The following is a 14,750-nucleotide window of genomic DNA, read 5'->3' on the forward strand; positions in this document are numbered from 1 at the left end:
TGATTTTATTATCATGTGCTCTTAATATATTTACGTAATTGGTTGTCATTTACCAGTTGATTGATATAGATGTACACAACTACTTATGTCAATATTTAAAAATTTTGTAAGTTTTACATATGTTGGTTAAAAAAAAAATATCCTTGCATTTGTACTTAAAAACAAGAAAAAATTATTGTGTTATTGTTCTTGTGATAAATTTGTTAAATATATTACACATCAATTTTCTCTCTTCCCATTTTAAAATTTACACTGGGATGAGCAAGAAACTTTCATAAATGATTTTTATATGCAAATCATTTATCCTAGAACAAATGTTAAATGTGATAAAGGTTTTGTAAATATATTTTTTTAAATGTAAAAAATTCATGGGTTTTTGTTTTTTTTGTTGCCTATTTATAGGAGATATTCTGAATTCTTTTTCTGTAGGATACATGATCTGTTGTGAATATCATAAATGAAAACTATCTTACTTTAATGCCAAGAAAGGGGTATGTGCACTTACTCTCTAAAGGTTCTTTTATTTATTATAAAACTCTTCTGTTAAGTTCAGAAACAAATATTTTCTACTTTACAACCTTTATGTATTTTTGATTTGTGGTAACCAAATAATGTTCACAGCCCCTACATATTTTAATGTTCACAGCCCCTACATATTTTAATGTTCACGGCCCCTACATATTTTAATGTTCACAGCCCCTACACATTTTAATGTTCACGGCCCCTACATATTTTAATGTAAAGTAAGTAAGTAAGTAAATAGTTTATTATAGTGTCACGATCCAATATACATCATCATATACAATATAAAAATCTTTAAAACCATATTAGATCCCTGCCTTTAAATGTTCACAGCCCCTACATATTTTAAAATACACATTTTGGTTTACACTTTGTATTTATAACGTAGTGAGAAATTGATAATTTGAAACTGGTTTTGATGAAAATACTAAAATATACGAATAATCAGTTGCTTATAAACCTGCAAATAAGCAAACCATAACTTCTAACCTTTTATCAAATTTTTGTCATATTCTGAAAATTCTATAAATCAACTTTTGTTAGTTATAAAATTTTTGTTTCAGCTTTTAGTGTTCGATTGGAAAAAGGAACATCTGTATGGGGCGAGGTCAGTGTTAAAAAATTAGGAATTTGGGGTCAAGTGTGTGCCTCCGGTACGGAATGGAATGACAAAGCCGCCACAGTTTTATGTAAGGAGCTAAACCAAGGGTTTATTGGAGGAAAAGCATATGGCACAGTAAATGAAACCTTACGACCTATTTGGATAACGAAATTAAATTGTAGCGGTACCGAGCGAAGTCTGAAAGATTGTGTGTATGATGAGAACAGCTGGGGAGATGCAGTTTACTCATGCAGACCAGCATATGCTCTGTGCTTTCGTCGAAGTAAGTGTAACATAATGGTATAATAGACTTTATTACAGTTAGGAATTCTTTGTTCATGCAGCTTAATGAAAGGTAGTACATAGGCCACTATGCTGTAATATGATGATCAAATTGACTTGATTATAGTTGAGAATTCTCTATTCATGCAGCCTAATGAAAGGTAGGACATAGGCCACTATGCTGTAATATGATGATCAAATTGACTTGATCATAGTTTAGAATTCTCTATTCATGCAGCCTAATGAAAGGTAGGACATAGGCCACTATGCTGTAATATGATGATCAAATTGACTTGATCATAGTTTAGAATTCTCTATTCATGCAGCCTAATGAAAGGTAGGACATAGGCCACTATGTTGTAATATGGTGATCAAATTGACTTGATCATAGTTGAGAATTCTCTATTCATGCAGCCTAATAGAAGGTAGGACATAGGCCACAGTTCTGATTTAGCTTATGAAGTTGATTATGTTATAATCTTTGTTTATAAAATGATAAAAATTGACCATACAAGTTACAACTGCTTGTTTCTAGGAATTGATACAGTTTTTTGTTGTACAATGTATTGCTATTTTGTGTTCCTTAGATATGCTGTAGATACTGATAAATGCTTTGAAAAATTAATGAAATGAAACATTGTTAACTATGTTTGCCCTGGAATATGAATAAAAAAAAAGAAATGAATTTAACTTTGTAATAACCTGTACATAATCATACATTAGTCGCACTTTAAAAATGAATTGCACACCAGTTTTTTACACTTACTCTATTTAAAATTATTTTTTTGTTATATTTTTTTTTTCAAATCCAAATTATTTAAAAAATAGTTTTATTAATAATTCACACATACTGGAAATGTAAATGGATGAAGTACTTTTGCTACAATTGTTTGAAGATTTCTTGTATGTTCTGTTTATGGGTTTAATATATCTCTCTTAACGTTACAAGAATCAGAAAATAACAACTTCCTGGAAATATACATCTGAAATTGACATATTGTGTTTGTCAGAATAAATAATTGAATTGGAACAAGGATATTCTTGTATCATAACAATATTATTTATTGGTTCATATGTGTCCTTGTAGATCAGAACAAATATATTTGATGTGGTTAAGTACATGTTATGAAATTGTAAAATACAAACAGTTATTGTATAAAAATATGATGTCAAACTTTAATACAAGGCACTAAGGGACTTCAGAAATATTCTGTAATATTTAATTTCCATTGGAACAAATATTACATCATTTGTTTGTTACGGAGTAAAGGGTATATAATATTTGTTCCAACAGGAATAGATAGGATGGCATTGTTTATAACAAAGTTCAAGGGCAACATTTGGATAAGCAAAAAAATTGTACTTTAACAAATTGGAGTTGTCTTCTTGTGGTTGATGTTATTGATATGAAATCAAGATGCATTTATTTAGTCTATAATTTTAAGTTTCATTTACACATAGAAATAACTGTATCATAATTTTAAAATATTTACTTGCATCAATTTTATGATACTAGGCACTTACACATTGTCAGTAACCTCAATTGCTGATTTAACATTGATTTTAGAAATATTGAAATACAAGACAGTTGCCTACAAATCAATGAGTCAATGGATTTGATTGGTCATTCTAATTTAACATCATTGAAATCAATTTCAAAATCATTCTTCAAATCTTAGAAGCTGATACCTACAGTGAATTTATTTATACAATTTTGATGAAGTCATAGGTTGAGGGAATAGGGGTATAAATTTGTAAGGTCTGTTCACAATTTTTGTCTCGCCTACCTACAGTGAATTTATATATACAAATTTTGATGAAGTCATAGGTTGAGGGAATAGGGGTTTAAATTTGTATGGTCTATTCACAATTTTTATCTGGCCTGAGGCGACAACCGCGTTAACAGTTGTTCAGTTCTCTACTTAAGTTAGTTTGCTTAGAGGAACTACTTCAGATTGTCTAGATCATTGATATTTTAAATGAAGTTGCATTACTATCAGTACAATTTAGTTAGACAAATATTTTCAGGCCTTGCCCACTAGATTATGGTCCAGGGACTGAATTTATTCACCATTTTTCTGTCCATGGGATTTTTTTTTCTGATTTTTATCAGACAGACATATCTCTGTGTCAACAGTTTATTCTAATTGTTGCTATTTTCAGGTGTAACAGTACAGTTGGTTGGTGGAGGGAGTATTAATTTATCTCAACAGACGAGACAAATCTCTGTGTCAACATTTTATTTCTAATTGTGATTATTTTCAGGTGTAACAATACAGTTGGTTAGTGGAGGGGAGTATTAATTGATCTCAACAGACAAGACATATCTCTGTGTCAACATTTTTATTTCTAATTGTGATTATTTTCAGGTGTTACAGTACAGTTGGTTGGTGGAGGGGAGTATTACGGACGTGTACAGATAAATTATGACAACCAAATTGGTACTGTTTGTGATAACTCATGGTCATCCAGTGATGCACGAGTAGTTTGTAAACAATTAGGATTCGCTGATGGGGATCCTATATCTAAGTCATATTATGGTGGTGGAACAGGCCCAGTGATGATGGATGGCCTGGGTTGTTATGGTTACGAGGATTCACTCCTTGAATGTCGAAATAAGGGATGGTTGACAACACCTAAGCAGGAATGTTTAAATCACACAAAAGATGCTGCAGTCATCTGTCATAAAGATGGTATGATTCAGGGAAAGAGCTTGAAGTTTTTTTATATTCCATATATATACAAATTTTAAAAAGAAACAAAATCATTTAGTATTGTTTACTTTCTTCAATTTCATTTATAGAAATGTATACTGAAAAATACTTTGAATATGGGATTGTAAAGACAGAAATATGTAAGTTATAAGTATTAAAACAAAAATCCTTACTTCAGCCAGATCAATAAATTATACAAATTGTTAATTTAATACAGAAAAATAGTTTTCTCTGGAATCCTCTAAAATATGGATACCTAGATTTATAAAAAAAAAAGGTTAAAAGTTTTGAATGAAATATTTTATATACAGATATAATACATGTAGTTATATTTCTTCAATAATAAGAATTTATTTTGTAGTGAGATTATCCAGGGGAGATCACTCACATGGGGTTGTTCAAATTATGGATCAGTATTGGTCCGTCTTGTGTGGAGAAGGTTTTAATAACACAGAGGCCAGGGTCGTTTGTCGACAACTTGGATTTGAGAATGGACGTGTGTTACCAATGGGATCTTTCGGTACATTTTATGGTCGATATGCTAGACCGAACATCAACTGTACAGGAAGTGAAAACAGTATATTGAATTGTAATTACGACAGGTTCCGTGGATGTCAGAGAGATAATTATTTGGCCTATGCTTCTGTGTCTTGTTACAACGGAACAATGACTAGAGGTAAGATAAATAACGTAAAGTGTGTTAATATTCTTGGGTATTAAATCAAGCAAATCTAAAAGCTGTTCAGAAAGTTAATTTCCATGGTTTCCTTGTTTTTATGCCCCATTTATTATGCCCTTTTACCATTTATGGGCATTATGTTTTTTTGTCTGTGTGTTCGTCTGTTAGTTCGTCAGTCTGTCCCGTTAAAGGTTAAAGTTTTTGGTCGAGGTAGTTTTTGATGAAGTTGAAGTCCAATCAACTTGAAACTTAGTACACATGTTCCCTATGATAGGATCTTTCTAATTTTAATGCCAAATTAGAGATTTTACCCTAATTTCATGGTCCACTAAACATAAAAAATGATAGTGTGAGTGGGGCATCCATGTACTATGGACACATGCTTGTTTCTCTTATTGCAACAAAAAAATGCAAGCACTTAGGATCATGGATGATAAATTGTGTTTTGTAAATAGTACTGTCACATTTATTTGTTTTCAGGTACACATTTGAAATTGGAAGATGGATCAGACGGATATATAAACCAAACAGGAAGGGTATCTGTAAACCAATATGGTATCTGGGGAAGAATTTGTCCAAGTGCCTGGGATGATGTTGATGCTGATATTGTGTGTAAACAGTTGAGACATAGGGGTAGGTAACATATACAGTAACATGTATGATATCTCAAAAAGAATTTGCTCAAGAATCTTAAATAATTTTGATGGTGATATTGTTTAATAGATTCAATAAACCAGCGAGGTTGCTTACATGAGATATGTTCACATGTTTGAAATGATTATTGTTACTTTTTGTTTACCTGCCCAAAGTGATCTTTTCTTATCACTAGGCATCCGTTGTCTTTCGTTGTCTGTTACTTTTTACAAAAACCTTCTCCTCTGAAACTTAACTACTGGGCCAAATTTAAAGGGAAACTTCGCAAAAAAATCAAAAATTGATATTATGTTCATTCTGTATAAAAATGCTCAAATTCATAGATATTAAAGTTTTATTCCGCTAGATAAGCGATCACCATCGATTTTAAATTTAGAGTATCAATTCTCTGCGTTCGGCCATTTTGTCTTCTTTCTCGATTAATAACAACGATATGTCTATAAACCACAAAGGAACAAAACGACAGTAACCGATGTAGTCGTAATTGCGTGTCGATATCTTGTCACTCGTACGGTTGTTTTATCCGACTAACTAACTTGATACGGAAAATATTCTTATTTTTTTTGAAATCATAAATAAGTGTTCCGTGAAAATTGTTTTCGAAAATCTAATTTGTTCATAATTCTTTAAAGTAATGAACTTTTTTCAAATAAATTCTGATCTTCCCTCATCTGATCACCAGCATGGCTAAAGGTATTACTTCCAAAGGTATTGTGAGGGGTGTGAGGTGACACGTCCAGGTATTCAAGCGATTTCCTGTCGGGCTTGCAAGTTCATGCATCGTTTCACATCTGCAGGTATTGATCAGTGTACACGGCCGATAACTTATAACTTTCCATTTTGAACTATCAGATGTATAATATACAAGTCTGTCTTACTTGTCATTACTAAACTCATACGCTTGTTTATAAATAACATTTCTGGTGTAAAGAATATTATTCATAAAAATATAAATAATACCCCAAAAAAATAAGATTTGATGAAATTAAAATCTATTTAAATATTTTTTCCAAGGGTGAATTTGGGAAAATGTAATATATACTCGTTGTCAATAGTGAAGGACAGAGTGGAACATACCAGAAATATTGATTTAAAAAATGACCGCACTTGTCGACGACTGGGTAGAAAGTTACGGAACTATAGCGCAATTTAAAATATATACATGTTTACATTGAACATAAGAAAAAAATATATATTTTGAATAAATTGGGGTAAAAGTTTTGTAAATAGACTAGTCCACGTATGCCAAGTTGCCAACAGTATGTAATCATCGAATGTCGATAGACTATTGTATACCAAAAGAAGAAGAAGAAGAGAACCAATTTGATTTAAATACAGGTCGATGTATAACTTACTTTGGTTCATCGAAGTTGTGGACATAGTAAAATCACAGATTTCTATTTCAATAAGATTGTTCTCGAACAAAGGAAGGAATTCGTCATCACAATTGTTATATAAGCCACTGGACGGACACTAATTATAAAAATTAATTGCTTGTCCGCTAAATAGGGGTATTCTTGTCAGATAAAAGACTTTTAGTTATATTAAAAAAATAGGGAAATATGACAATTAAATTGGTTCTGTCTTTTTTTTAAAACATCGTTAAAAAGATGTGTGTCTAAGGTGAATGCCACAAGAACCCTGTAATACTAGTACGAGAGTATAGCATGTACACATTCCTTCTCAATAATATGGTTGTATTGGAAATCTTTTCATACAGATTGACAACTCATGGTCCGATATGCATGTAATATTTGCCACATGACGCCCATAGTTCTTTCTACCATCATCATCTTATTCTTTAATATTGCTGTTAACATCGATGGTTCACACCCAAACAAAATGGGAGTGATGTACCTTCAGAGCTTCTCCGTGTTATAACTTGTGAATCTTAATATATAGACGAAATTTCGGTATTGAAATGAATCTACATCTCACAAACAGGATGTTTAAATAACGATTTTGAGTAATCCCCTAACGAACCAATATAAACGTATGGCAAGATATAACCATGATTGAAGGAATTTAGTTTTTGTCAGACGCAAGAACTCATCACTATCATAAACGTATACGTATATATGCATGCAGTTTCAAATATCAAGAACAAGCGGTCGATGTCGATAGTCCGTTTTCTAACTGTTCAGAGTTAGACATGTCACTTGTTCATTCTTGGAAGCCTTCATATTCCCCGTCCAACGATTGGAACTCTTTCTGGTTGTGTTGACTATATATGCTTGTATGGTTATTCTGTCGTTCAAGTTATCTGTACAACTGGTTGCATGTCCTCTCCTTTCCCAACAAACAAACTAACGAAACGCTACTAGTCTGCTTTCTCTGGAGCTCATCCTCAATGGCGCTTATACGTCAGGAAACTTACATGTATACTAATTATGATTATTTCAAGAACAACGATGTAGGGACGAACTATTCTAATTTCGTCAATATCAGTTATGCATGACTAAAATATAAGTTTTATTACAACAACTGTATTTGGTCTCGAATGTATGTTAACTAATTAATGTGTTTTTATAGACTAGCTCAAATCCTCATCCAAATAATATAATCTATATGTAATAATCGTTTCCTACCACACCGAGATTTAATGCCAAGCGGTAGACATATTTTAGGTACTAATTAAGTAATTAAATGAACAATATTATTGATAACAATAATTAATCATTAATGTGCAAAGATTAAAAAACAACAGTAGTTTTTCTTCGGTAGAGTTATCTTCAAATAGTTTCAGATATTAATTAATACATGGGTTTCAAAAGTCTAAATGTAAGTATTCTCGTACATTTTTTTGCCTAATAAAGACAATCAAAATGCTTTGGTAAAGCTATTTCTAATTTCTAAGTTCCCCTTTTTTTATGAGACATAAATCAAGGACAAGAGGTGTATATCATTTCATTCTGACACATGAATTAAGTTTCCCGTCTTTAACCGAAAATTGTTTATTTCTTAGTAAATTAATTTATTTGAATTCAAATAAATAATAGCACCATATATAATTAAATAATTCCACGGCGATCTATTTTCATTTGTCACCAACTTGAATATGTATTTTAAATGTGTGTATTAAATGCTCCCTTGTTTTATAATCCACTGATCCGAATAGACAGTCACACCTGGCAAGGTGTGCCCTAGAGGCGTGGTTAACATGATACCGAAGTGCAAATAACAATTTACCTTTCAACAAGCCATCTACGAGTTTTGCCACAGAACCGTGAATACACACATCGTATAAACCTAGTCATAGCAGAGACAGTAAAAGGTCAATAAGAGTACACCAACATATTGTCTTTACAGATTATTGTACTTTAATTTGTTCACCTTATCAGTCCGAAAATGCATTAATTAAAAATAAATTTATAACATTTTGTGTTGTCTAAAAAATTGATTTGAATATATACGTTTAACATAGAAAATTTATCTCATGAATATGTACAATTGCACGTCTGTGCGTTTTATCTTCTTATTATCGGCTGGTTATTAGATAAAGCAGAAGTCATCGACGCGCTTACGATTACGTTAAAATATGATTAAAAACCAAGACTTTTAATGATTGTATTTTAAATCCCGGCATGCAAAAACCAGGAGAAAACGTCACGACCTACAGGAAGTTGTTAATATTTTTTCATTGATTATTGAATTTCTCCTTTATTACTGCAATTATAGCGATAAAACTTTGTGAATATATATATTATGTCATAATGAACATATTTAAACCATAAGTAAAAAATCGTGAATTTTCCCTTTAACCAAATTTGGCCACATTCATCATTTGGGTATCTTGCTTGGAAATATTGTCCAATGACCCAGCTTTCCAACCAAGATGGTTGACATGGCTAAAAATAGCTATAGAACAAATGGGTAAATTGCAAGTTCTTTTTATTATTAATAATAGAAATTCAGGGGAATGTATACAAGAAATACTAATATCATCTATCTCCATTGTTCATTTTAGATCAATCATTTTCAGGAAAGTGGCCTCTACAGTATACTTGATATATTTTAGGTGGTGTTGCATTTCAGCAGACGGCATCAGGCAGTGGGCCATACTTCCTGGGGGAGGTAAATTGCCGTGGTAATGAGACCTCCTTGTTTCAATGTCCTATTGGTGGTGATGAATGTGACTCACAGTTTACCTCTGGAAATGCTGGTGTTTTGTGTTACAATCAAAGAAGTATATATTATTTCTCATTTTTAGCTGAATTAAACGGTTTAAAAGTCACATATATATTGTGTCATTTGTAATTAGGTTATCTGGTACACACATTACATTTTTGACTTGTATGACAATTTGTAACAAATGTTTTCAGCATTTAAATGTTGCTTTTTTACTGAATTAAAGTTAATGTCATTGGGACAAAATAGATATTTCATCTTGGTTGACAATGCTTTCCTGCTTTATTTCCCCTGCTGCTATCTGTTATGTAATAAATTTAACTGAATGTGTGGCTACTTTTGACTTTAAAGTTACTGAATATTTTTAATGGTTAATAAGAGGGGGAAAAATGTTATCTGCTGGTTACGCTTAAAAATAAGTTACCTGCCGATTCTTGTGTTCGAGTCGAATTTTACCTTTGTGTTAACCAATGATGAATACAAGTTTAACAGGAAGCATGATAATTTTATTGTCTTCTAGAGCCAACCCTGCAGCTGGTTGGTGGGACTCATAACTCTGGCCGACTTGAAGTAACAATGGACAATGAAGTTGGATCTATATGTGACGAGGGATGGTCAAGGTATGATGCCACAGTGGCCTGTAAACAGCTTGGCTTTACTGATGGTGAATACAGGAGGTAAGTTACATATTGGTTTACTGTAGGTTCATTAGTATTTGTAGGATACCAATTTTTATGGATTTCATGGGTATATTTGACCCACAAATTTATTTGAATGTTCGACCTGCACATAAGGTTGTTTACAGATTTTGGCAAAACCACGGAATGAAATATCAATGAAAATGCAGGTTTTCATCGATCAATGAAAATTGGCAAATATGAAAATAAAAGAAATAACAGTAGTCTTATTTGAATAGAAAATCCTTTTTTCCTGCGTCCCAAATAACTTTGTTTTCCCATTATGCTATTTGTTAGTTTGCTGTAGTCATGTTTAGTGTTGGCATTATGATACAAGTATATATTCTGGGAATCCGTGGACATTATGTTTGTAACTGGTGACATAAGGTAGACAAATTATTTTATTTTAAAATTGAATGATTCCTTTAATAATTTTATGAGGTGTAAAATCGTTGATCAAAGCAAATTTTAAATGTAGGACAGGAGTGTGTCCAAGATCAACGCTTTTACAACCCTAGACATTTAAAAAAAATAAAGAAGCATTCAATTCTTATAATTACTACTTTTATGGTACATGAAGTCATTATATAATATTGAATAGTTATATTCAAGCTTTTCTGCTGTTTTTTATTTTTTGTTTATTGTTTATCAATGTCACGGATAGCCATTCCTTTAAAGCTATAGTAATTTATAGGGATATAAAATATGAAATTAGAGTGCTGCTCAATTGTTGACAGCCAATCAAAATTATGGGTTCAAATGAAACATACATGTTATGTAATTACATAAAATTAATGTGAATAAGACAAATAGAAACCCAGAAAATATACAAACAAAATAAGATTCTGCAACGAACATTTTTTTTTAAAGCAATTTGAAAATTTAACTATATTGCATTAGAACAAACTTATATGAAATAAAATGTTCAAGAAAAAACGATTGTTAATTGAATTGACTTTGTAGGGGATTGGAAGGTCCGAATCGTCCAAAGGTATTGTCGAGAATGGGTTGTTTTGGTGGAGAATCAAGTATATTTATGTGTAGAAATCCTGGATGGAAGAAAGATATTCCTTCTTCATGTTCAAATCCCAAACGAGATGCTGGTGTATTCTGTTACAATAATGGTATGGAAATTTGAGGGTTTGTTTAAGTGTCTTTTAAAAGAATTAAAAGCATAAAATGTTTTTAGACTCAGTTGAAGATATTGAAATTTAGAAAAATGAAAAATGAAATTAACCATCAAAGGTTTTTGTATATAACCTACATTTTGTAAATGGAATATTTATGTTGAATGTATTAGGGTGTATAAAAGAGAAAAAATACCAATGGAGCTTTTAATCTCATAATTGAAAAAAAACCCTGACAATGTCATGGCAACAACCCCAAAACAAGCAAAAGACAAAGAACAGTTCACAAAGAAAGGATTATTATAAAAGGTGTTATATAGTAAAAAACTGTTTTTACTAAATTGAATATCTTCTTTTTAAGGTATTTTTGTTTAAAATGTTAAGAAATTTGAGTACTAGTACTCCCCAAGAGACAACTTTAAAATATAGAAAATATATTTTTCAGTGAGAGTCAGCGGAGGAGATAACGGACACAATACCACATTAGGAATGGCTGAGATGTATCTTCGTTCTACTTGGATTACCGTCTGTGGTGACACGTTCGATAACAATGCAGCTCGTGTTGTGTGCAGAGAACTTGGTTTTCCTAACAGCAAACGTCTGGTTAATGGAGCCTTTGGTTCAAAGTATTACACGGACTCTGTGATCAAATTGAATTGTACTGGCAGTGAAGTGACTATCAAAGATTGTCATTATGAGGAAGGAGAATGTCCAAACAGGGCCTATAACTATGCTAGTGTACTCTGTACCAAAGAAAGGATAGATGAACAAGGTAAAATTAGTTGACAACAAAGTTTGTCCCTTCTTGAAATAAACATGAGTTTAATTAGGCACCACTTAAACAAGCTACTTTGGAGGTATCAGAATGCTTTGATTTGTTTTTATGCCTCATTTATGGTCATAATGTTTTCTGGTCTGTGCGTCCTTTCGTCTATTCGTTCGTTCGTTTGTCCATTAGTTCATCTGTCCTGCTTCAGGTTAAGTTTTTGGTCGAGTTAATTTTTGATGAAGTTGAATTCCAATCAACTTGAAACTTAGTACACATGTTCCCTATGATATGATCTTTCTAATTTGAATGCCAAATTAGAGATTTTACCCCATTTTCACGGTCCACTGAACATAGAAAATGATAGTGTAGATGGGGCATTTGTGTACTAGGAACACATTCTTGTTAGTTGATAAAAGGATAACATAATTTGTTTTCTATTTAAATTATAGCATCATTTTTGTAGTTAGTTGTACATAAAAAAAATTTCATCTGTCTGTAACACATTTTTCTCTTTTTCCACAAGCAATCATGGCAGGTGAGAATAAGGTTATGGAAAACGGAACAGGAATTCTGTGTATGTAAAGTGGGAGTAACAGGGAAAGGAGTAGGAGAAAAATGGGTGTCTGGGAAGGGGGAGTAGGACATAAATAAGAAGTATGTCATGTATAAATGTAGGAATATGAATTTTTATATACCAATGTATTATATGTTTAATTTTTTTCCTTTATGTTATAGATATAAGAGTGTGGGGATTGGTTGAAAATAGTTTTCCTGCTCCAGTCCTGATCCAGAAATATGGTATAAATGGTACAATCTGTGCTGAGGGTTGGGGCAGTAATGATGCAACAGTGGTGTGTAAACAGATGGGCTATGCTGGTGGTGTACCATTTGGTCCTCGCTACTATAGTTCCCGTACCCCAATATGGATGTCAAATGTCTCATGTACTGGGACCGAGAGGGATATCAAATTCTGTAATCCTCAGGGAGAACTTGACATCAGTAGGAGTTGTAGATCAAGTAGGCATGCTGCTAGAGTATTTTGTTATAGAGGAGATGGTAAGTTTAATTGTTACTGAGGAGATGGTAAAAGATAAGGGAAAGAAACAAGAAAAATACATTGGTAACTTAATATTGAACTTTCTTCACTATGCTGTTTAGGTTTATGACCCCTTCTGTAGCCATGTGAATTTCAAAATTTTCTAACTGCAATAGTTTCAAAACAGCAAAGATAATGGACAATAGAGATGGGTGATTTCATACATATACCAAGGAGAAACTTCATGAAAAGCATTATTATTCATAATTTCATTGCATATGATAGAGAAAAAAAGTGATTCTGTGGCAAATAAAACCAAGATTTTGGTTGAAAATCCACAGACTATAATACAGAGTTTTTTGTTATAAAATTTTAAACAGATTACTCACTAGTTTTTCTATGATGTGCTAGCGTTTATTGTTTACAAAAAGTTATATACCTTGTGCTGAGTCACTAAAGTCGAGTACACTCTAGAAGGTGTACTTGAATTGGTCCATATTTATATTTGTTTTAACCAATATCTAAATTTATAAACTTGTTGAAAGGAAAACACAACTAGCACTGCATGCAATAATACTCTATCTATCAAGCACAGAATTTCCAAAAATGAGAGTATAAGGGTAAGGGATGTGGATTTTCTATAAAATTTCCATATATTTATCATTGAATCAACACAAAGGGTACCTTAAGAAAAGAAAAAAATGACCTTAAGAAAAGAAAAAAATGACCTTAAGAAAATTACATGACAAGGATGTTCAAAATTCAATTTTGTTACATTTAAAAGACACAGATCAATCCAAATTATGGTTTAAATAAAAAATATATTTCATGTTTTAGAATTTATAATAATCATAGAATTTTCCTTTTAGTTTGAAGAAGTTCCTATAAAGTTGGGATAGGCATATTGCTGTTCTATTTACAAACAATGATTTATGACTGAAATTTTTTTTTAAATTAGATGAACATAAAATTTTGCAGGATTTCAGATCAGACTGGCTGGATCTAACATGCCAAACAGTGGTAGAGTAGAAATAGCCTTTAATGGAGAATGGGGGACCATATGTGACTCCTACTGGTCCGACTCTGATGCCAGGGTTGTATGTCGTCAGCTAGGTTATGTTGATGGTGTCGCCCAACCCAAGGGGAAGCACGGACCAGGGACTGGTCGATCGTGGTTATACTATGTTAGGTGTGATGGAGACGAGAAGAATATTTGGGAATGTACCAATAGTGGTTGGAATGTGACGCATTCATCTTGTAGATCCCATGAGAATGATGCTGTAGTTTACTGTACAGGAAAAGGTAAATTAAATGTGGGAGTTAATGTCAAACATTAGGTTTTAAATAAATTTAAGACTTGAATTATCATTTATCATTTTAAAATCAAAATCATGTACTGAAAATGTTTGATATAAAATAATACATGCTTGTTCAATGTTATGTATGCCCTGTACTGTTTGTTGCATCCTGTAAACACATTCTAAATCGTAACACCTGACCACTCTTTATAAATTATCTTATGCCATCTGGTTAACTGTTTAATATGATAGAAATGTTTAAG

At 32.0% G+C, this 14,750-nt stretch overlaps 1 protein-coding gene across 1 annotated transcript in view; it reads left to right on the forward strand.

Moving 5' to 3' along the window:
• LOC143072617 (scavenger receptor cysteine-rich domain-containing protein DMBT1-like) overlaps positions 1-14,750 on the forward strand; it is a 71,650-nt gene that overhangs the window by 23,518 nt on the left and 33,382 nt on the right. Inside the window, exons 5-14 of the mRNA XM_076247657.1 lie at positions 1,086-1,406; positions 3,775-4,098; positions 4,481-4,795; positions 5,279-5,431; positions 9,471-9,638; positions 10,101-10,257; positions 11,221-11,381; positions 11,830-12,156; positions 12,889-13,209; positions 14,168-14,491. Of these exons, the coding sequence (XP_076103772.1) occupies positions 1,086-1,406; positions 3,775-4,098; positions 4,481-4,795; positions 5,279-5,431; positions 9,471-9,638; positions 10,101-10,257; positions 11,221-11,381; positions 11,830-12,156; positions 12,889-13,209; positions 14,168-14,491 (2,571 nt within the window). The remainder of the gene's footprint in view (positions 1-1,085; positions 1,407-3,774; positions 4,099-4,480; positions 4,796-5,278; positions 5,432-9,470; positions 9,639-10,100; positions 10,258-11,220; positions 11,382-11,829; positions 12,157-12,888; positions 13,210-14,167; positions 14,492-14,750) is intronic.

The sequence above is a fragment of the Mytilus galloprovincialis genome, chromosome 4 (assembly GCF_965363235.1).
Source record: "Mytilus galloprovincialis chromosome 4, xbMytGall1.hap1.1, whole genome shotgun sequence".
NCBI classification, from domain to species: domain Eukaryota; kingdom Metazoa; phylum Mollusca; class Bivalvia; order Mytilida; family Mytilidae; genus Mytilus; species Mytilus galloprovincialis.